The sequence below is a fragment of the Staurois parvus genome, unplaced genomic scaffold (assembly GCF_062004578.1).
Source record: "Staurois parvus isolate SC_StPar_1 unplaced genomic scaffold, SC_StPar_1.0 ptg000249l, whole genome shotgun sequence".
NCBI lineage: Eukaryota > Metazoa > Chordata > Amphibia > Anura > Ranidae > Staurois > Staurois parvus.
The window spans coordinates 7,833,874-7,858,493 of NW_028318045.1; the positions used below are offsets into that span (position 1 = coordinate 7,833,874).

At 40.6% G+C, this 24,620-nt stretch overlaps 1 protein-coding gene across 2 annotated transcripts in view; it reads right to left on the reverse strand.

Annotated features, from left to right (window-relative positions):
- Nucleotides 1-8,203: 8,203 nt before the first annotated feature.
- Nucleotides 8,204-24,620, reverse strand: part of LOC149459744 (cystine/glutamate transporter-like) — a 56,920-nt gene continuing 40,503 nt past the window's right edge. For both annotated transcript variants that reach the window (XM_089680729.1, XM_089680728.1), the window contains exons 11-12: nt 11,763-11,940; nt 8,204-11,290 (exon numbers count right to left, since the gene is read on the reverse strand). In XM_089680729.1, the coding sequence (XP_089536855.1) occupies nt 11,226-11,290; nt 11,763-11,940 (243 nt within the window). In that variant the 3' untranslated portion in view covers nt 8,204-11,225. The remainder of the gene's footprint in view (nt 11,291-11,762; nt 11,941-24,620) is intronic.

Consider the following 24,620-nt stretch of genomic DNA (forward strand, 5'->3'; position numbering starts at 1 on the left):
TTGTCTCCATCTCGAATGACTGGTCACTGTTGTTTTTTCCCTACTAAACAAGGTGATCAGGCTTGTTACTGCCCCATGTAGTCAAGGGAAGGCCGGGTTGATGTCTATGACAGTGCTGCCTTCAAAGTATGGGTCTGGTCAGCAGACCATCTGACTCTGCCCCAATCACAGCCTTTGATTAGCATGCCAAGTAAATGCTTCCAACAAGCACGAATAGGCCTTGTTCACCCATCAAACGTGACATGTGGCTCCCCTTCCTGGCATCTGGCCACAATTGGAATTCCTGCAGCCCAGTGGTAGTGTCACTATTAATTTAAAGAATTATAGCCTTACTGGTCAGAATCTTAAAGTTTAATGGTCTGTCAACACTACATGGACAAATAGAGACATTTAGGCAATAAAGGCTTTATTCTGGAGTTCAGCTTTCATTTTACGCTTCACTGCCATATAAGAAGTCCTAAAATATGATTAGATATTCAGTTTGTCATTTTTTTGTTTTTTTCCCCACCATATAGTTTCGTATCTTTTTTTTTTTTTTTTCTTTCCTAAGTTTGTTTTTTTTTGTTTATTTTTTAGGTTATTTATTTGTTCAAATGATATGTTTGCACTGATGCAAATTCTGTTTATCTCCTGTTTGTATCCTGGGCTTTCTGTAATGTGTAGCATTCAACTTGATTTCTCCAATCCCACTCCTTTTGTATAAGCAAAGAGGATATTTAATTTCTTTAATTTAAAAAACAAACCAAAGAAATACATTCTCAGCGAAAACTGCTCAGAGTGTCAAAGGTCCATTTGCTAGGATGGCAAGTGGTTTCAACATATCCATCTGAACATTAACTTGCTGCTTTGGCATAGACAAGTCCCCCCCTTTTTTTTTTTTTTCTTATTTTATTAGCAGTGTTTACTCAAACCACTAAACAAAATGTAGAAATGTGGGCCCTAAATGGGACAGTATGTTTTTGAAGTTGTGTTTCTGAGAAACTTGTATTTCAATTGAGATTCACTGTTCTTTCGTATGCTATTTTTCCTTGTTATCAGACTTCCACCTTTTGTAGTAGTGTGAGGGGAGTGGGAGGGTGGGTAGTGGCTTTGGCCACATTTTTGCTTTTTGTTTTTGTTTTTTTGTGCGAGTGTGTACAGGAGTTTCATTTGCACTGGACACAGTTGACCATACGCTAGATTGGTTTTGGAGGACATTATTGAACTTGTTTTTATGATCTTGGGATACTGGATTTTTTAAAAGAAAATACCAAATGTCATTCTGCCTACAAACGTTTATAGTGGTAACAGAAATGAACATTTTTAGCCAATCACAGGAATTTTTTATTGTAGAATTTCTTCTTTTTTCAGTCTCTGCCCTTCATATGACTTTGTATTGATCTTCAAAGCTACCACAGAGCACCTCAGTTACTTACCTATGCAGCCAAACTAGACTACAAATGCCTACGTATACATCGCTATAAATGAGCCACAAAATAAAAAATAAAATTGTTACATGTTTGTGTCATTGTACAGAGAGGGAGGTGTGTTTTTTCCTTTTTATTGTGAAAGTAAAAATGTAACCAGGCACCCACAAAATCTTCACGGTAAAAATCACAAACTGAAAAATGTTTTTAATACTGTGTAAGAAAATATCACTTAATTTATCTCACTTTAACACAATTATTGCACACTTTATTTGGTGTATCATGACCAAATGACTGTGTTTTGGTATTAAATGTTTGTGAGTTGTAGGTGAACAGGATAAACTATGAACTTTGCCAAACTTTTAATTTTTCTTAAACTGATTTTTACATACAATATAAAAGTAAAATTTTGAATTTTAAAACACATTCTTTTGAAAAATCCAACTCACATTCTTTATATTTTTTTTTTTACATAAAAAGTAAAATTAACATTTTTGAGCACTATTGTGAAAGCAGTGTTGCACGAGGAAACCTTTTTGGATCTATGTATGTTTAATGGGCAGATGCATGAAAATTGTATATAAGCCAGCTGGGATATATAACTAAACAAAAAATATTCTGTCACATATAATAAGATCTGGGGTCCTCAAAGTGCACCAAACCACTGTTGGAATCTATGGGTGAGCAAGTTACAAATGCTTTGGTATACTATATTTCATTAGTACACCCTTTTAGAAAGCAGTATTTCTCTTTTAGTTATGTTCAGTATAATGGTCTTTGTGATGTAGTCATGGAAGCGTTGTCTTCAACTAGCTTTAAAGAGAAATACTATAAGTCTTGTGATTTTATACATATCCTGTTCACCTGCAGGCAGGAAATAGTGTGTGTTAAGAAATCTCATTTTTCTATGTATTTTTTTTCTTACGGTGGCTCCTGAAGCACACAAATATTGTGGGTGATTTAAATTTCTTTTTCCCATGTATCTGTTGGTATTTCTTACTTGTATTCTAAAACTTTCAAAAATGAAATTGTATTTTTTCCTTAATTTATATGTAGCTTATAGCTGTAAAATCTTTTTTTTTTTTTTTTTTTTTTTTTTTATCAAATTTGTGTGCTCTTAACTTTTGAACATGTAAATATCAGATGTGTAAATAAGGGCTTGTTTGAGTTGGAAAAAGAAAAATCTTGAATCATCTTTGTGTTTGTGTTTTTTTACTAGGAAAATAAATCATACATACAATTTTTGACATTCTACATTTCACTTGGTAGCCACCTTATAATTGTGAAAGCTTGACAATCCAACTGCTGGCTAAATCTTTGTGCCCCACCCAACATATAACCAGTTTTCCCTGGACGCCTCATTGCCTTCTGCTGTATATTCCTTTTTTTCTTTAATACTTTCCATTTTTTTGAAAGTCTCCAGGTCAGTTATGCAAGTGCTTAATTCAGTGATGATCTGAATGGTCAAGGGATGTGTCCATGAAGCCCTGCACTCACAAAATGTCCTCAGTCTTTTCATGTGGCATCATTCAACCCAGAAGACTGAGGGCATGTAGTGGTAGAAAGACAGAGATGGAGAGGAGGTAAGTATCACAGCCAGAACTGCTTTTGCGATTAAACACCAGCAGGAGGAATATTTACAAAAATGCTCAAAGTTGGGCTTTATAATGACATTTAGTTTTAAATGCAAACATGGAGCACTGGTTAAGTGTTTCAGTGTTTTTTTTTTTTTGTTTTTTTTTTTTAAAACCAAATATAGCTGTAGTACATTAGTCTGTCACTCTGTTACCTATTTGTGAAGCAGAGGCGCTACTCTAAAACACACCCACTGCAGCCTCGTTATCCATCAGGTGCCTGACCTATCAAAGTATCAGTACAGAGCGGTCTCTCACATCCATTAGTTGGCATCAAACCTGCTTAAGGCTTGGTTCACATATGTGCAGGTGGTGCTGCTGCGGATCTGCATCACCCGCACAGAGGAATGCAGACCCGTGGGCGGGTGCCATTAGTTCTAATGGCACACCGCCCGCACTGGAAACCGCAACTGTACTGGGAACTGAGATTCCCGTGCGGGCTGCATTTTTAGAAGTGCAGGGACTTCTTCCCTGCGGGGCACGGGAGTCCATTCAAATGAATGGGCTCTCGTACATGTGCAAAATGTGGCCCACACGGCCGAATATATGTGAACTAGAGGTTATAAGATTGATTTTTGATTGGTGATGTAGCAAGTAGTAAATTAATGTAATACGGCACAGATTTAGGAAGTGGATTGGGTCCTATTTAGACCTGTGTGTTGCAGTAATATGTGTTTTATAGTAAAACACCACAATGTACAGATTTGCTGATGTTTGATGCAGCCAGGCAACAAACTCAGCAGCAGACCTGAAATGGCAGCCTTGTTCTTTTTCATGATAGGTATTATTTTACATTCCCCCTAAAACAGACAAAACACAAATGCACAGGATTGCAAATTGCACAACTCCAATTTCACAAAAGTTGGGACATTGTGTAATATCTAGCCAATGCTCAATTAAAGGAACACTTTGAAAACACAGATTTCAATGGGGAAAAAATGTCATGCTGGATATCTATACTGATATACTAAGTAATGTGTTAGGAACGTAAGGCTGCCCCATCATTTGATTGAAATTAATTTATCAACCTACAGAGGACTGAATTCAAAGACACCCTGAAAATCAAAGTGAAAAAATGATGCAGCAAGCTAGTCAATTTTGCTGAAATTTTGTTGCATCAATTCAATATGGGGCTCAGTTGTTTGTATGGCCCCCACATGCTTGTATGCATGCCTGACAATGTCAGGGCATGCTCCTAATGAGATGATGGATGGTGTCCTGGGGTATTTCCTCCCAGATCTGGACCAGGGCATCACTGAGCTCCTGGACAGTCTGAGGTGCAAGCTGGCGTCATCACATGGACCAAAACATGATATCCCAGAGGTGGTCTATTGGATTTAGGTCAGGCGAGCTTGAGGGCCATTCAATGGTATCAATTCCTTCATCCTCCAGGAACTGCCTGCATACTCTCGTCACATGAGGCTGGGCATGGTCGTGCACTAGAAGGAACCCAGGACCCACTGCACCAGCGTTAGGTCTGACAATGGGTCCACGAATTTAATCCCAATACCTAATGGCAGTCAGGGTGCCATTGTCAATCCTGTAGAGATCTGTGCGTCCCTCCATGGCTATGCCTCCCCAGACCATCACTGACCCACCACCAAAATGGTCATGCTGAACGATGTTACAGGCAGCATAGCATTCTCCATGCGCTCTCCAGACCCTTTCATGTCTGTCAAATGCACTCAGGGTGAACCTGCTCTCATCTGTGAAAAGCACAGGGTGCCAATGGCAGACCTGCCAATTCTGGTGTTCAATGGCAAATGCCAATTGAGCTCTATGGTGCTGGGCAGTGAGCACAGGGCCCACTAGAGGATGTTGGGACCTCAGCCAACCCTCATGAAGTTTTTTTTTCTGATTGTTTGGTCAGATACATTCACACCAATGGCCCCCTGTAAGTCATTTTATAGGGCTCTGGCAGTGCTCATCCTGTTCCTCCTTGCACAAAGGAGCAGAGACCAGTCCTGCTGATGGGTTAAGGACTTTCTACGGCCCTGTCCAGCTCTCTTGGAGTAACTGCCTGTCTTCTGGAATCTCCTCCATGCTCAAGACTGTGCTGGAAGACATAGCAAACCTTCTGGCAATGGTATGTATTGATGTGCCATCCTAGAGGAGTTGGACTGCCTGTGCAACCTCTGTAGGGTCCAGATATCGTCTCATGCTACCAGTAGTGACACTGACCCTAGCCAAATGCAAAACTAGTGAAAAACAGAAAAGATGAGTAGGGGGGAAAAAAAATGGAAATGGACTCCATCATCTGTAAAACCATTCTTGTTTTGGGGGTTGTCTCATTGTTGCCTATCTAGTGCACCTGTTGTTAATTTCATTAACACCAAAGCAGCTAAAACTGATTAACAACCCCCTCTGCTACTTAACTGACCAGATCAATATCCCAGGAGTATACTCCGCTCACAAAAATGAAAGGAACACTTTTTAACCAGTGTGTGTGTGTATATATCAGAAAATGTACCATTTTAAGGAATTAAAAAGGTGATTTTGCAACGGATGGCAGTGTAGTACACTGCAGGAAAAAATTGTACAAATGAAGCACCGCACTGTAGTGTAGTCCACATAACAAGGGGGGGAAAAAAAATAAATAAAATCCTGTTTTTATAAAAGGTCAGGCAAAGACTGTATACAAAGTCTATGCAGTGCAGGAGCTGTGGCTTTTGCTTAGAACAAAGGAAGAAGAGTGTTTGTCCAATCAGTGGATGAAAATCAGTACACTATTTTAGCTGTGGTTAACAAGCTTGGCAGCAGCATGTAGTTGCTGCAATTTGCCTCTTAGACACAGCTAAAATTTCGTTTCCATTTAAAGGAAACCTATGCTGAACTCCTGTGAATTCTATCTGATTACGGCCGATTTCACAGCAACTATAATATTTTTGGGTGACTGCGCCCATCTAGAACCTTCAGTCTCCAGGGATCAAAAGTGGTGTTCTGCTTTCCACTACCTAAACCTCCTTCTTCGATGATGATATGGAGGAAGTTGGGGTGGAAACCTGTTTGGGATTTCCTTGATAAATCTATTAAGTAAACTGCTGAGAGGACAGTACGTTCATACCACCAAAGAGAAATAAAACAGCCAAAGCCTTACTATGGCTGCTATATCTTACAAAAGAGGTTATTTCAGTCCACACTGGCATGCTTCAGACTCCAAAACCCTCCAAGGGTACCCAAAAGCCCCCTCAAAATGGAGTATCCTCCCCAGAGTCAGGGCATGTCCATTGGTATTTGCACCAGCCTGGATCAAAGACATCCTGGAGCTCTGGGTCCTATCATCTCCATGGGCTACAAAATAGAATTTCTATCCTTGCTTCCTTCTTGATTCCTACCCTTCAATCTGTCAACTTCACCTCAAAAACAGGCAGATTTGTGGGACTCTAAGTCAGCATCAGGAATAAGGAGTGGTACTCCTAGTTCCTGCAGAGTTGAGGTTCAGAAGGGTTTTACTCAAACCTATTTACAGTTCCAAATTTAAATGCCGATATCTGCATGTCCCCAAAATCAGAAGGAGTCCGAAAGATATAATTTCTATTCTATCAAAGGAATTTCTGGCTTCAGAGAATCTCCAAGATGTCTGTCTTTACTTTCCCAAACACCAACGCTTCTTACTTTTTGGACAAATGACATCATCCCATCAGCAGTGCTTTGCAGAGTTACAATCTTTTGATCCTTAGTGTTGGGAGAGATACTTAATACATGTGAGTATAATGGATTGTTTTTATATTATAATAAATGGTTTTACGCTATGGGGGTTCTTTGTTCTTCACTTTCCATCCTATATATGAGAGCAGTTATGGGAGAGACCCATATTATACAACATCAATGTCTTCGGTGAGTTAGTGTGGCTGGTGGAGGATTCACTGAGGGGCTGGATGTTTTTGCACATTAAATGGCATATGAGAGAAGCAGCACTTTTGTTCTCAGATAGTGAAGAGTGATTATTGCACTTAAATGATTTTAGGTGAATTTAAAGCACTGGACACTTTGTTTTGCAGTTGCATTTCATCCCTAGACACTGTGAATACTGAAGCACTAGATGCTTTTTGTATACTGTGTATTTTAAAGCACCGGTCACTTTTTAATGACGCACAGCTTTTTGCAGTAGTAATGGAATTAACTATTAATTTTGCACATTTTAGTCATTAAATTATTAATTTTATTTTGAACACCTTGTTGACGTAGACCCTGATAGATGAAAGAGGAGTCACAATTATGTATAATTCAAAGGATTTTCAAAGAAGAAAAATTAGTGACTGAACATACAGTATGTTAGGTGATCGTGATGGTATATATAGTTTTTTTTTTTTATAATGCTTTACTGTGGGAGACCAACACTTTAAATTTGTTGCCCTGCCCTTTGGACCCTTTTCCGCATCAAGAGCCTTCTCAAAAGTGGTTGCTCTGCTCCTACCCAATGCCTGGAGTACTTAGGGCTGATCTTGGATGCAGTCTAGGTCAACCAGGCAACCATCAACTCATACCTACATAAGGGTTCAGGGCCTCATGGTGTTTTCCTTTGCGGCTGCTACCTTTGCTCAGTTCCACTCCAGACCTTTGCAACTCAATGTTCTCACAATGTGGGACAAGCAGATCATTTCTGTGGATCATCCACTACTGCTGTCCAACCCGGTGAAAATCTCCCTGCCCTGGTGGATTTCCAACTCTACCTAAAAAATGGGAAATCTTGCCTTTCCCTTCTCTGCAATGTGGTATTGACAGTCGCAAGCCTGGTAGGCTGGGGGGAATTCTACAATTCCTTGACTGTCTGATGTGGTCCCTACAGTACCATAGAGAACCATACTCCAACACTCTTTGCTATCCACATACCAGGAGTGGAATATTGGCAAGATGACTTCCTAAGTCTTGTCTCTGGGGAGTGATCACTTCACCCCAAGATCTTTCTGGTGCTCTGTCAAATGAAGAACACCATATGCGGACATCATTGTGTACAGATTTAACAAAAAGCCACCCGAGGAATATTCTATTCAACACAACAAACACTTTTCTCCTGCGCTAGGAAAAGACTCAGTAGACCCAATAGGAATGTTCTGGAATTTTCTCGAATATGCACTGCTTGCTGCCCTCAACAGACCAGAGTGGTCTAAATACACTGGATGCAAATAGAGGAACAGAAAAAGGACGCACCAACCTAGTGCATTATTGTTTAAAGATTTATTGAAGAAACAAAGTAAGTATACTCACAATAGACATAAAAACACAGGCATGTCAAACTGAACAAGATGTAGGATCCAAACAACATCTGAGTCCATACGATGGAACCCTGGATGACCAACTGGCTAACGCATTTCGAGGACACAACCTCTTCCTCAGAGCCAACCAATATTCTATTCCTCGTATCCTGGCCTTTTTCTCGGCTGGCCTAGACCAGGTTTATGCCTTATCCATTCTATTCCCAAAACAATTGACTTTACACCCTCTTGTCAAGACGTTTATGCAAAGAATTGCCCATATTAGTCCCCCACAGTTGGCACATCTCAGAGATAAGGTGTGGAAATTACCTCCTTCGGGCATTGAGTTGGCAGTCTTTCCCCCCCCCCCCAAGGAGCCTTTTCTTGACTTACATAGAGACAAGGTGGTCCTAAGACCTGGACCCTCCTTCCCCTCCCCAAGGTAGCCTCTTCCTTTCTCTCCAATAAGAATATTGTCCTCCTTTCCTTATATCCAGTTCAAAAACACATCAAAAAGATTTCTCTGGATGTGGTCAGATTAGTTAGGGTCTACCTAGTTGCAACATCTTCCTATTGGAAGACCAAGTACCTTTTTGTTCTTCCTGAAAGTCCTAAGAAGGGACATTCTACTTCCTCTTCCACCATTGTTAGTTGGCTTAAGGTGCTCATTTCCAGGGCTTACGCCTTCAAGGAATAGATTCCTCCCTCCTGGACTCATACTTTTTCAAAATCCCATGAAGTGGGCAGGAGTTTGAGGGTGGACTACCTGATGGTAGCAGCATAAAACCCATTGTCTGACATCACTCCTGTGTCCTCCCCTGTTCTCTATTCTAAGATATGGAATTTATTGGCAAGTCAAAATTTCCATATATATATATATATACATACACAGCTCGTATGTATATCTTTATTTGTTTTAAAATTTGCTTCCTGCAACTCAAGACCTAACAGGCTTCACTCCCAATGATGTTGGTCTATCAGTAAGTACTTTCTCACAGGAGGGATTAGCTAAGTGGTCACCATAACAGTCCAGCAGCAGGTTTGGTGGCAGGGCTGTGACCCGTCTGCATTGCCTAAATGCTTGATAGTAAAGTCTGCATGGCCTGAATGTGCAAGCTGAAAGCCTTTGTTGTTTACAAACCTCTTCAGACTAGCTGGTGTGTACTAGGACTAATAAAGCAATAAACCTGTCTGAGAATCTCCAGTTTTGGGCAGTGAAGTTGAACCTATGTAGCTTTCCCCAACGTTCCATCTCTGCTCTAGGAAGGTTATGTGGGAAATGACCGCAGCCAGCCAGGAGGTATGATATACCCAAAATACACCAAAAACTTATCAGGAAATCCAAGAACAGCTCTTAATTACTGTTTTCTGTTTAGATACGGCACACTTTAAATGAACATAATGGCTGACTGCTATTCTAATAGAGCAATAGAATGATAACTTATGAGGACACAATTATGAGCCACTGCAGGAAGATAGTTGGCTGTAGTGGTTCATGCAAGAACACTATGCAGCATTCCTGGGAACAGCTTGGTGAGGAGTTGTCCCTATTTGAGAGATCTTTTGAGGTCTTTTATGACTAGGTATTGGGTCAGGCCATATAAAACATATATTGCTGTTAAAGGTGGATGCTGGTTGGCTAAGTCAAGTGTGTGTTATTCATACGTTTTAGCGGTTTTGGGGAAAATTTTCCCACTTTTGTTCCTTTGGTGCAGTAGAAGGTGATATTCAGGTCACAAAGCAGTATTTCTACTACTGTTAACCTTACAGTTAAACTTCAGACAATTAGCAGAATATGGAGCTGAAACACACGTGTGGAAAATGTTTTGCTTGCCAAAAGATGTGTATTTGTTTTGCTAGCCGGTCCTTTTTTTTTTTCTTTCCAGGCATCCTTGCCGGACAGCACAGGCAGGTCCTTAACATCCAATGCATGCAGCAGCACAGCTTAGCTGAGACCACACCCCCAGCCTGCTGATTGGACAATGAAAAGACAGCAGTACACTGGTGAAATTTAGAATTAGCTGGCTTGGTTCTATTCTCCTGTCAACACCTGAACCTAATTGATTGGGTCCTGTCCATCCTACTCCCACTCTGAGTGCTGCTGTGCAGAGGTATACAGGAAGCTCATATAAAACACAATCAGCCAGCTAACCTAGTTGAAAATAAAATACTTTTATTGTTTTTATGAGTTAAATAATAATTCCAGGCATCGGCATGTTATGCATAGTTACGTTGGTCCAGCTTGGACCAATATAACAATGTATAATGACCCAGCTGGCCAATGCCTGTGGAAGCTGGAAATCACTCCACTTGCTTCTGGGTCCCATGCTAAGTGGTCAGTCTAATGCATTGTGAATATAGGAGGTCAGCTTCTCAGAGTGGGGGAGATTTACTAGAACTGATGCACTCAGAATCTGGTGCAGCTGTGCATGGTAGCCAGCTTTTAACTTCAGCTTGTTCAATTAAGCTTTGACAAAAAAAAAATGGAAACTGGTTTCTATGCAGAGCTGCAGTGCAATGCAATTTTAGTAAATCAACCCCTTTGCATTTTCTGATTGGATGAGGTGGAGAGCATGACATCACCACCTTCCTTTTCCCCTTGTCCAACCAGAGTAAGCTTTGGATTCATTCAGAAAATGCAAAGATTCTCTGAATGGCCCTTGTACCTAGCGGCCAACCTCCTGTTCAGAATGCAGGATAGTAGCGGCTCAGGAAAGGATCCAGAAGCAAGTGAAGATCACCTGAGTAGCGGTGTCTATATAATTGATTTCCAGTTTCCTTTGGCATTAGCCAGGCATGTCATATACATAGTTACATTGGTCCAAGCTGGACTAATGTAACCATGTATAATATGTGGATGCGTGGAATTATTCTATAATATATCTCCCTGAAATTGAAGTCTGCAGCTTCCCTCTTTCAATATATACGAGTTGTGTGTATCAGACTGCATCCGCCATGTCCTGTGAACATTGTTAACTGGCTTTTCTTGTCTAGTATGTCTTAACTTCCTGAGGGATGACTTCCAGCAGTACTTGTAGTTTCAGTGTTAGAAAATCTAGGAGATAATTGGAAAGAAAATAAATTAGTAAAAAAGATACTCTACAGGTGTAAACTATTTCAGCTAAGTTGTCTCTTGAAAAAAAATATGTTATTCCTAATGATTTTTATGGTGCAAGTACATAGTTAGTCTGGCTGAAAATGACAAAAGTCCATCCAGTTCAACCATAAAATAAGTACCATCCTAAGTTTGTGATTAACTGCCATTTTTTGCGCTCTAGCCAAAATCCTGCTATTTCCACCATGAAAACAACTGCTACATCAAGAACTCTACTGATTACTTAGAAAGGGTTTTTTTTTTCTTCCTTTTTTTTTTTTTTTTTTTTTTTTTTTTAAAGTCAATAATGCTGTTTTGGAGGTCCCTATAGCTTTAACAGTTAGATATTGTACATCATATAGCCCAACTCCCTATCTCTATGTATAGAAAAGCAGGTGAGAATCTGCAATACTGAAAAAGTAAAATGACTTACTAAAGACAGCTCTCAAGTGCTGGGGCACTCTTTGCTTGTGGATAGTTATGTAATAAACAGGTAAACCACTAAGAGTGATAAGACAGCCAATGCCTGTATTCACTGGATCTGAGTACAGCGACATTGACACAATGAACAGGCACATTGTAGTGAACACAACAGGAAAGAGCAAGGGAACCTGGAAAACAAGAAATCTGAGTCACAAAAACAAGATCCTTTAAAAAAATAAATCTTATAGCTGTACTTTCATCGTTCGAAGTGAAAACAAAAATGAAAATGTGCTAAATATACAAACAGCCTGCATATTAATAAGCGAATAGAGGTTACCCATAAGTACTTATACATATAACCAATAGTTGCTACTGCACAGATTTCTAAGAGAAAATGGGCCCGGGTGCTCAGCAAGGCATGAAGTGTATACAATATCGAATACGTCACCATTTTTCTTGGTAAAAACATTTCTAAGGGTGCTATTGGCATGAAATTTTCACCACATGTCGGGAACAACCCATGCAAGCCATGCATACAAAGATACCAAAACAAATAAGTAAAAAAATTAAGTAATGTGTAATAAAATGGAATAAGGGAAAAATATTGAACACACGATGAAAGGGAGGTGCAAAAAGGCATGGAAAGCCAAGACACCAGCTGAAATCTATCAGTAATTAGAGCGCAATCCTGCCTCTTGTCAGTGCAAATTAATATCAGCTGGCTCGGTCTCAATTTTTATTATTATTGCTATATTACTCCAGCAGCAATTTAATGGGTACATAATATTAATAGAATACTGCAGTGGAAAAATTAAATACTATATCCTCCAGCTGGAAATTACAGTGGCCGCCATATTTATAGATATATATTTAGAGATCTTTATATAATAGATAAAAATATATATGATATTTGGAGAACTACAATAATAGGTGATCAGGCGGAAGATAGTGTTTTAGGCAATTTGTGTTTGTTTAATATACAGAGCTCAGCATAAATGAGTACACCCCTTTTGAAAAGTAAGATTTTAATCAATATCTCAATGAACACAATAACAATTTCCAACATTTTGACAACTTGAGTTTTATAGAACATTTGTTTAGCTCATTACATGAAAATAAGGTTAATAAAATAACTTAGATTACAAAATCTTCAGTTCTACTCAAATTAGTTGATGCAAAAATGAATACATCCGACAACAAAAACTACTACATCTAGTATTTTATATGACCTCCATGATTTGTAAGGACAGCATCAAGTCTTCTAGGCATGGAATGAACAAGTTGGCGACATATGGCAATATCAATCTTTTTCCATTCTTCAAAAATGACCTAATTTAGAGCCTGGATGTTGGATGGAGAGTGATGTTCAACCTCTCTCTTCAGAATTACCTATAGGTGTTCAATTGGGTTCAGATCGGGATACATACTTGGCCACTGAATCACTTTCACGCTGTTCCTCTTCAGGAATGCAACAGTGGCCTTAGATGTGTTTTGAATCATTGTCATGTTGGAAAAGTGCATGGCGACCAAAAGCACGGAGTGATGGTAGCATCTTCTCTTCCAATATAGAGCAGTACATCTCTGAATTCATGATACCATCAATGAAATCCAGCTCCCCGACACCAGCAGCACTCAGGCAGCCCCACAGAAGGACACTACCACTACTATGTTTCACTGTAGGCACCATGCATTTTTCTTTTCACTTCTCACCTTTGCAATGCCAGACAGTTTTGAAGCCATCAGTTCCAAAAACATTTATCTTGGTCTCATCGCTCAAGAGTACAGAGTCCCAGTAGTCTTCTTCCCTTTCATCATGGGCCCTGGCAAATTCTAGGTGGGCTTTTTTTTTTTGCATGAGCTTTAGGATAGGCTTCATTTGTGGATGACACCTATGCATGCCATTCCTCTGCAGTGTACACCGTATTGTGTCATGGGAAACAATCACACCAGTTTGACTTTCAACTTCTTTAGGTAACTGCAGTGAACTTGCATGGTGACTTTCTTCAACCCTTTTCATCAGAAGATGCTCCTGTCGAGGTGTTAACTTCCATTGACAGCCTGGATGTCTCTGTGAGATGGTTGCAGTACCATCTTTGTTAAATTTTTGTATCACTTTTGCTACAGTATTCTGACAAGTAAAGGTTTGCTGATCTTCTTGTAACCTTCACCTTTCTTTTGTAAAGAAATTATTTTCTTTCTCAGGCCTTGTGACATTTCTCTTCCATGTGGTGCCCTTGCTGACAACATGAAATGGGAAGGGGTTTTCTTTAGGTAATGCCCTTTTGTCATCAACTGTCTGCTGGTCACCTATTTAATTAATAATTATATGTTGAATTCTTGTTAATTGAGATTTTGTTGTCTAAAATTTAGCTTTGCTCCTAAGACTCTCATTGTGATGTATTCATTTTTGCAACATGGTCTTGAATTAATTTATTAGAAAAAATACTTTTTTGTGTGTGAAAATGAACAAATTTTGTTTGCAATCAATGGCCCACATTTGTGGGAGTATTTTGTAGTATAGTGTCCCATAGAAAATGTTGATTCTCACAGGAAAGTAAATGTTTTCTGACAAATATGTTGGGGTGTACTCATTTATGCTGAGCACTGTATACAGTATGTGTGTTTTATTTATTTAATTTAATAAAGGTTGATTATTGTTTTTATTGATCCAGTGCCATATTAGCTTAATTTAATTTTATTCGTCTCACAATCCATTTGTTAATTTATTACATTTCCCTTTGGGAATTAGGGGGTGGAGTTCAGCCTATACCCATTTATTAGTGTTTTTTTTTGTGTTGTATTTTTTGGAGGGCTCCTCTGGAATTTGGGAGTCATTAACAGACCTGGTTAAATTTGAGAGTAAACAATGTTTTGTTTTTTTGTAGGGGGGTTGTTCAGTTTCAACTTATGGTCTATAAAAAGGTGTCTCATTACCAAGGTGTCACAGAAAAAACATCTCATAATGGGTAAAAGCAAAGAGCTCTCCCTAGACCTTTCAAATCTTATTGTTGCAAAACATTCTGTTGGCATTGGCTACAGAAGGAATTCTAAACTTCTGAATGTTCCAGTGAGCACTGTTGGGGCCATAATCCGGAAGTAGAAAGAAGATAATTTCAGCATAAACCAGCCACAACCAGGTACTCTTTGCAAGATTTATGACAGGAGTCAAAAGAATTATCACAAGAGTTGTCCAAGAGTCAAGGCCCACTTGTGGAGGGCTTCAGAAAGACCTGGAATTAGCAGGTACAATTGTTTCAAAGAAAACAATAAGTAATGTACTCAACCGCCATGCACACTTACCACGCAAGACTCCATGTAGAAGCTCATTTAAAGTTTGCTGCACAACATTTAGACAAGCCTGTGAAATACTGGGAGAATAGAGTCTGGTCAGCTGAGACCGAAATTGAACTCTCTGGATGACATAATACACACCATGTTTGGAGGTCAAATGGCACTGCACATCACCCCAGAAACACCATACCAAGAGTGAAGTTTGGAGGTGGGAACATCACAGTGTGGGGCTGTTTTTCAGCATATAGTACTGGCAAACTTCATGTCATTGAAGGAAGGATGAATGGAAAAATGTACCAAGACATTCTTGATAAACATCTGCTGCCATCTACCAGGATGATGAAAATGAAACAAGGGTGGACATTGCAGCAAGACAATGATTCCAAACACAAAGCCAAGGAAATTCTAAACTGACTTCAAAGAAATAAAATAAAGCTGTTAGAATGGCCAGCCTGACTTGAATCCAATAGAAAATCTATGGAAAGAACTAAATATCAGAGTTCACAGAAGAAGCTCATGGAGTCTTCAAGATTTGAAGACTGTGTAGGAGAATGGGACAAAATCACACCTGAGCAATGCTTGCGACTAGTTGCTCCATACAGGAGGCATCTTGAAGTTGTCCTTACCAACAAAGGATTTTGTAAAAAGTATTAAATTTCAGTTAGCGTGTTCAATACTTTTTCCCTGTGTCATTCCATTTTATTTACATAACTTAATTTCTGATGTGTTGAAAATTTCATATCAATAGCACAATTATAGTTACAGAGAAAAATGATATGTTCAGTACTTGTTTTACCCACTGTACAATCCAAAAGATAAGGTGGCACTCACAGGGGCCTTTTCGACAAGACACAAACTTCACCCTGAGAAAGACAAGCTTGTGTCCTTGTGCTTCGTTGAAACTTCTAAATAAAATGTCATTACTGTGTGTTCACCCTTTAAGCCCTGTGAGTGCCACCTTATATTTTGATTGATATATATATACAGTCATGGCCGAAATTGTTGGCACCCTTGATATTTCTCCAGGAAATCATGTATTTCTCACGAAACGTATTGCATTAACACATGTTTTGCTATACACATGTTTATTCCCTTTGTGTGTATTGGGACAAAACAAAAAAAGGGAGGAAAGAAAGCAAATTCGACATAATGTCACACAAACCTCCAAAAATGGGCTGGACAAAAGTATTGGCACCCTTTCACAACTGCGGATAAATAAGAATGTTACAAGCATGTGATGCTCCTGTAAACTCACCTGGGGCAAGTAACAGGTGTGGGCAATATAGAAATCACACCTGAAAGCAGATAAAAAGGAGAGACGTTCACTTAACCTTTGCATTGTGTGTCTGTCTGTGCCACACTAAGCATGGACAACAGAAAGAGGAGACGAGAACTGTCTGAGGACCTGAGAACCAAAATTGTGGCAAAATATCAACAATCTCAAGGTTACAAGTCCATCTCCAGAGAACTAGATTTGCCTTTGTCCACAGTGCGCAACATTATCAAGAAGTTTGCAACCCATGGCACTGTAGCTAATCTCCCTGGTCGTGGACGGATGAGGAAAATTGATGAAAGATTGCAACGCAGAATAGTCCGGATGGTGGATAAGCAGCCCCAAACATGTTCCAAAGACATTCAAGCTGTCCTGCAGGCTCAGGGAGCATCAGTGTCAGCGCGAACTATCCGTCAACATTTAAATGAAATGAAACGCTATGGCAGGAGACCCAGGAGGACCCCACTGCTGACACAGAGACATAAAAAAGCAAGACTACAGTTTGCCAAAATGTACTTGAGTAAGCCAAAAGCCTTCTGGGAAAACGTCTTGTGGACAGATGAGACCAAGATAGAGCTTTTCGGTAAAGCACATCATTCTACTGTTTACCGAAAACGGAATGAGGCCTACAAAGAACAAAACACAGTACCTACGGTAAAATATGGTGGAGGTTCAATGATGTTTTGGGGTTGTTTTGCTGCCTCTGGCACTGGGTGCCTTGACTGTGTGCAAGGCATCATGAAATCTGAGGATTACCAAAGGATTTTGGGTCGCACTGTAGGGCCCAGTGTCAGAAAGCTGGGTTTGCGTCCAAGATCCTGGGTCTTCCAGCAGGACAATGACCCCAAACATACGTCAAAAAGCACTCAGAAATGGATGGCAAAGAAGCGCTGGAGAGTTCTGAAGTGGCCAGCAATGAGCCCAGATCTAAATCCCATTGAACACCTGTGGAGAGATCTTAAAATTGCTGTTGGGAAAAGGTGTCCTTCCAATAAGAGAGACCTGGAGCTGTTTGCAAAGGAAGAGTGGTCCAAAATTCCGGGTGAGAGGTGTCAGAAGCTTATTGATGGTTATAGGAAGCGACTGATTTCAGTTATGTTTTCCAAAGGGTGTGCAACCAAATATTAAGTTAAGGGTGCCAATACTTTTGTCCAGCCCATTTTTGGGGTTTTGTGTGACATTATGTCATATTTGCTTTTCTGCCTCTGTTTTATATTTGTTCCAATACATACAAAGGGAATAAACATGTGTATAGCAAAACATGTGTTAATGCAATACCTTTTTTGTGTGAAATACTTGATTTTCAGGAAAAATATCAAGGGTGCCAACAATTTCGGCCATGACTGTATATATATACACACACAGTTGTGTTCAAAATAATAGCAGTCAGACATCACTACCCTTATCAATCACTGTTTTTGGTAGAAATTATATTTCTACATGGAAAATAATTTACTAGCAGGTGTAGTAGAGTAATAGAAATCCAACAGACCCAACAGTCATGACATGCATGCTGCTGATTCTGTATAATTGAATCACTAATTGAAAGGGGCGTGTTCAAATTAATAGCAGTGTAGAGTTCTATTAGTGAGGTCATTCATTCTTTGAAAAACAGGTGGCAATTATTGCCCTTATTTAAGGAAGGAAGGCAGCAAATGTTGTACATGCTGGTTACAGTGCATTTCTCTCTGAAATTCTGAGGAAAATGGGTCATTCCAGACATTGTTCAGAAGAACAGCGTACCTTGATTAAAACGTTGATTGGAGAGGGGAAAACATATAAAGAAGTACAGAAAATGATAGGCTGCTCAGCTAGAATGATCGCAAATGCTTTAAAATGGCAACCAAAACCTGAAAGACATGGAAGAATGCGAAAAACCACCATTCGAATGGATAGAAGAATAGCCAAAATGGCAAGGACTCAGCCAACAATCAGCTCCAGGAAGATCAAAGAAGGTCTAAAGTTACCTGTGAGTACTGTTACAATTAGAAGACGCCTATGTAAAGCCAAGCTATCTGCAAGAAGCCCCCGCAAAGTCCCACTGTTGAAGAAAAGACATGTGCTGAAGAGGTTACAATTTGCCAAAGAGCACATTGACTGGCCTAAAGAGAAATGGCGCAACGTTTTGTGGACTGATGAAAGTAAGATTGTTCTTTTTGGGTCTGGTGGCCAGAGACAGTTTGTCAGACGACCCCCAAACACTGAATTCAAGCCACAGTACACTGTGAAGACAGTGAAGCATAGTTGTGCAAGCATCATGATATGGGGATGTTTCTCATACTACGGTGTTGGGCCTATTTATCGCATACCAGGGATCATGGATCAGTTTGAATACATCAGAATACTCGAAGAGGTCATGCTGCTTATGCTGAAGAGGAAATGCCCATGAAATGGGTGTTCCAACAAGACAATGACCCCAAACACACCAGTAAACGTTCCACATCTTGGTTCCAGACCAACAAGATTGACGTTATGGAGTGGCCAGCCCAATCCCCGGATCTTAATCCAATAGAAAACTTGTGGGGTGACACCAAAAATGCAGTTTCTGAGGCAAAACCAAGAAATAGAGAAGAACTGTGGAATATAGTCCAATCATCCTGGGCTGGAATACCTGTTCACAGGTGCCAGAAGTTGGTTGACTCCATGCAACACAGATGTACAGCAGTTCTCAGAAACAGTGCTTATACAACTAAATATTCATTAAGTGATTCAAAGGAAAGCAAAATCTTCAAACATTTTTCAGTTTATATAGTGAATGTTTGAGTTTGTAAAGAAGAATACAAACACTGCTATTTTTTTGAACAGTCTAATATTCACTTTTCTTCAATTTTGTTAGAGGAACAACACAAATGTGATATATTTTTCTTCATGTTTTGATTTGGAATAGAATGTGTAGTGTTCCCAATGCATTTGTGTGTATGGAAATAAAAGCTATTAGAAGGATTTTGAGCTTTATTCACTTTTTTCAACACACAGCTATTATTTTGAACACAACTGTATATATATATATATACACAGTATACAGGTGAAAAATTAGAATATCGTGCAAAAGTTCATTTATTTCAGTAATGCAACTTAAAAGGTGCAACTAATATATGAGATAGACTCATTACATGCAAAGCAAGATAGTTCAAGCCGTGATTTGTCATAATTGTGATGATTATGGCTTACAGCTCATGAAAACCCCAAATCCACAATCTCAGAAAATTAGAATATTGTGAAAAGGTGCAATATTCTTGGCTCAAAGTGTCCCACTCTAATCAGCTAATTAAGCCATAACACCTGCAAAGGGTTCCTGAGTCTTTAAATGGTCTCTCAGTCTGGTGCAGTAGGAATCACAATCATGGGAAAGACTGCTGACCTGACAGTTGTGCAGAAAACCATCATTGACACCCTCCATAAGGAGGGAAAGCCTCAAAAGGTAATTTCAAAAGAAGTTGGATGTTCCCAAAGTGCTGTATCAAAGCACATTATTAGAAAGTTATGTGGAAGGGAAAAGTGTGGAAGAAAAGGGTGCACAAGCTGCAGGGATGGCCACAGCCTGGAGAGGATTGTCAGTAAAAGGCCATTCAAAAGTGTTGGGGACTTTCACAAGGAGTGGACTGAGGCTGGAGTCAGTGCATCAAGAGCAACCACACACAGACGGATCCTGGACATGGGCTTCAAATGTCGTATTCCTCTTGTCAAGCCGCTCCTGAACAACAAACAACGTCAGAAGCGTCTTACCTGGGCTAAAGAAAAGCAGACCTGGTCTGTTGCTCAGTGGTCCAAAGTCCTCTTTTCAGGATGAGAGCAACTTTTGCATCTCATTTGGAAACCAAGGACCCAGAGTATGGAGGAAGAATGGAGATGCACACACTGCAAGATGCTTGAAGTCCAGTGTGAAGTTTCCACAGTCTGTCTTGATTTGGGGAGCCACGTCATCTGCTGGTGTTGGTCCACTGTGCTTCATTAAGTCCAGGGTCATTGCAGCCATCTACCAGGAGATTTTGGAGCACTTCATGTTTCCTTCTGCAGACGAGCTTTATGGGGATGCTGACTTCATTTTCCAGCAGAACTTGGCACCTGCCCACACTGCCAAAAGCACCAAAACCTGGTTCAATGACCGTGGGATTACTGTGCTATTGAAGCATCCTGGTCTTCCATAACACCTCAGCAGTGCCACAGGCTGATAGCTTCCATGCCACGCCGCATTGAAGCATTAATTGCTGCAAAAGGGGCCCAAACCAAGTACTGAGTACATATGCATGCTTATACTTTTCAGAGGTCCGATATTGTTCAATGTACAATCCTTGTTTTATTGATTGCATGTAATATTCTAATTTTCTGAGATTGTGGATTTGGGGTTTTCATGAGCTGTAAGCCATAATCACAATTATGACAAATCACGGCTTGAACTATCTTGCTTTGCATGTAATGAGTCTATCTCTTATATTAGTTTCACCTTTTAAGTTGCATTACTGAAATAAATGAACTTTTGCACAATATTGTAATTTTCGAGTTTCACCTGTGTATAAAAAAACAGCACATGCTATTGCTTAACTAAAAGCCACTGGCAGAAACGTTAATGCATTCTATGTAAAAAAACCTTCTGTGTGTTGCTGTCCTCCCCCCCCCCCCCTTCCCAATACACACCTGAGCCCCCCACTCAATCAAGCGATGTGCGCGAAAGCCTCTGCTGTCCCTAGACTCCCTCTCTTCACTGGCTGAGATTGCATCAAGAACCATTGGCATCCACTGCTGTCAACCACAGCCAATGAGCCAATGAAGAGAGAGCTGGGGGGCCGAGCTGTGGCTCTTTGTGTCCTATGGACACATAGAGCGGGGCTCAGGAGCGAGCATGCAGCAGTGCTCCCATAGCAAACTGCTTGCAATTGGGGGCACTGGTCAAAGGGAAGGAGCCAGGAGCAGTGGCCAGGGACTTGAGACGAAGAGGATAGGGGCTGCTCTGTGCAGAACCACTGCACAGAACAGGTAAGTAGGACATCTTTGTTATTAAAAAAAAAAGCTGAGCCTTTAATACCACTTTAGTGCAGTTCTGATGTAATCATGAATACATAATATATTTTTATATACAAACAGTGAAAGTACCAAATTTGACCGGGCATCAACCTTTTGTAATCCTTGTATAATAGGGTTGGTTGTGAGCGGAAGCAGAACAAGAAGCCCCTCAGTTCATGTGCTGGCAAGAATCATGCTAAAAGGAGGATAGAGCAGAGTGACAGAGAGTGCTGCTTCTCCTTTCACTGTCCAGTCACAGGGTGGGACTTGTCCAGAACTACCAGGGCTCAGTGGAAGTGTGATGCTTGCCACCAGACTGAGGACATCCAGTGGCTGAAAATAATACTGCTAGAGAACTCTCTGGATTTCCAGCCTAACACTAACTAGTCCTGAAAAAGGTTTTAACTCCTTTCCTGCTATCTATGCTGCCTAACCTGTGTAGAAAAGATGTGTATACTTAACTAGTTTTCTCCCACTCTGTTCTGGTCATGTGATCTGCAGCTCTGGCTCTCTTGTGTCAGTCGGCAGCAGCTGCAGGGGAGAGGAGGGAGTGGTAACAATAACTGGGACATGGGAACCTATGAGTGATTTCACAGTTCCTGCAATTCCCAGCCATTGTCGAGTGCTACCTCTTCTCCCCTGCAGCCACCACTGACTGACACAGGGGATCATGTGACCAGACCGAAGTCCTAAAAATAGGTAAGTATATAAATCCTTTTTACATGATAGGCACCATAGATAGCAGGAGGAATAAGGAAACATTTTTAAAACTAGTCAGGCAGTCCATACAGGATTTATTTTCATTCATGTAGAACAAAAGAAAATGTGTTGATTTGCTCATCCACACATTTGAGGTGGATGGAGGAATCCCTGCTGTGGAGAAGTTGTATTTCGATGACGGGGAGGAATGCACTCCTCTGCATTTTTTGTACCTCTCTGCTCTGTTGTGTAAATGGAGACCAAAGAAAACATTTTTTTTCTATGTGCCCCTGCAGAAAAACACAGGTAACAGCACATAGCGGGAAGGAGCTTTAATGGCGCAATCACACCAGAGCACAAGGCGTGAAAGGAAAATGGGAATGTGCTGCTCTTGCTAGTGTATGGGTTCCATTAATTGTTAATGGCACCCTAAACACATCTAGGAAACATGACACGTTTGTGGCCACCAAACTGCATGTTACTACAGTACCATGTGGTTTGGTGCTGTGCGATTTTTAAGTCACACCTGCCATACTTTTTGCATGCTCCTGTGCAATTGGCAGCCCATCAAAATAAATGGGCTGTCAAAAACAGAACACTTAGGAACGCACAAAACCAGGCGTGTAAGCACACATGTTCTAGTGTGAACTGGCCTTAAAGGAGAAAGGATGTAGGAAAAAGAAAAACTCGCAGCATAGTATAGGACAGGGGTTAAAATTTCAAGTCCAGACCTACTAGCCCGTCACAAAACTTACTCTCCACCAGTTGCCCCACCCAACCTTGCCCAGGTCCGCCCCCAACCCCACCCCAGCCCACCCCAAACAGCACCCCTGGCCCGCCCTCAACCATGCCCCCCTTAAAGCCTATGAAATTACATTTTTCTTTAGAATGAATAGTCTAAAATATAAAACTGTACACAGTAATGTATATCCCAGCTCCCCTGTACTCCATTATAGTGATATGACATGTATACAGTAATGTATATCCCCCCTCCCCTGTACTCCATTATAGTGATATGACATGTACACAGTAATGTATATCCCAGCTCCCCTGTACTCCGTTATAGTGATATGACATGTACACAGTAATGTATATCCCCCCTCCCCTGTACTCCGTTATAGTGATGTGACATGTACACAGTAATGTATATCCCAGCTCCCCTGTACTCCATTATAGTGATATGACATGTATACAGTAATGTATATCCCCCCTCCCCTGTACTCCATTATAGTGATATGACATGTACACAGTAATGTATATCCCAGCTCCCCTGTACTCCATTATAGTGATATGACATGTACACAGTAATGTATATCCCAGCTCCCCTGTACTCCATTATAGTGATATGACATGTATACAGTATGTATATCCCAGCTCCCCTGTACTCCATTATAGTGATATGACATGTATACAGTAATGTATATCCCAGCTCCCCTGTACTCCATTATAGTGATATGACATGTATACAGTAATGTATATCCCAGCTCCCCTGTACTCCATTATAGCGATAGGACATGTATACAGTAATGTACATCCCAGCTCCCCTGTACTCCATTATAGCGATAGGACATGTATACAGTAATGTATATCCCAGCTCCCCTGTACTCCATTATAGCGATATGACATGTATACAGTAATGTATATCCCAGCTCCCCTGTACTCCATTATAGTGATATGACATGTATACAGTATGTATATCCCCCCTCCCCTGTACTCCATTATAGTGATATGACATGTATACAGTATGTATATCCCAGCTCCCCTGTACTCCATTCTAGTGATATGACATGTATACAGTAATGTATATCCCAGCTCCCCTGTACTCCATTATAGTGATATGACATGTATACAGTAATGTATATCCCCCCTCCCCTGTACTCCATTATAGTGATATGACATGTTGCTTTTCCTATATATTGTTTATAGATGTTATACACTCATATTACCTACTCTCCTCTCCTTTAGGCGCACCCTGAAAACCCATCTCTTCAGGGAAGCCTACCCACCCCACCTCCTGCTAATTGCCGATCTCCTCCACTCTTCCTACCACTCCATCCCCCACAGCTTTTCCTCCTGTACCACTATCCCCCCCTCCTAGATTGTAAGCTCCAAGGAGCAGGGCCCTCGAAACCCTCGTGTATCGCATTGTATTGTTACTGTACTGTCTCATGTATTGTCTCCCATTGTAATGTACAGTGCTGAGCGAACTATTGGCGCTTTATAAATACTGTATAATAATAATAATAATAATGTATACAGTAATGTATATCCCAGCTCCCCTGTACTCCATTATAGTGATAGGACATGTTGTATACAGTACTTACTGTCCCCCCGAGTCCTCCGTGGTGGTGGAGAGGGTGTCTCCTTTCAGCGGAGGAGAGCAGACCTCTCCTGCACCTGTCCCCTCGGCAGCGGTGCCGCAGAAGTCAGAAACCGGAAGTTGTAAACCGGAACTTGAGACTTGGAGCACAGGTGCAGTCGCTCCATGCTTCATCTGTGCTCACCGCTCGCAGCCGCTCACCACAGAGGAATTTCTCCTTGCATTTGGCGAGCGGCTTTTTCAAGCCCTGGTATAGGACATATCAGCATATCCTACCTGTAGAT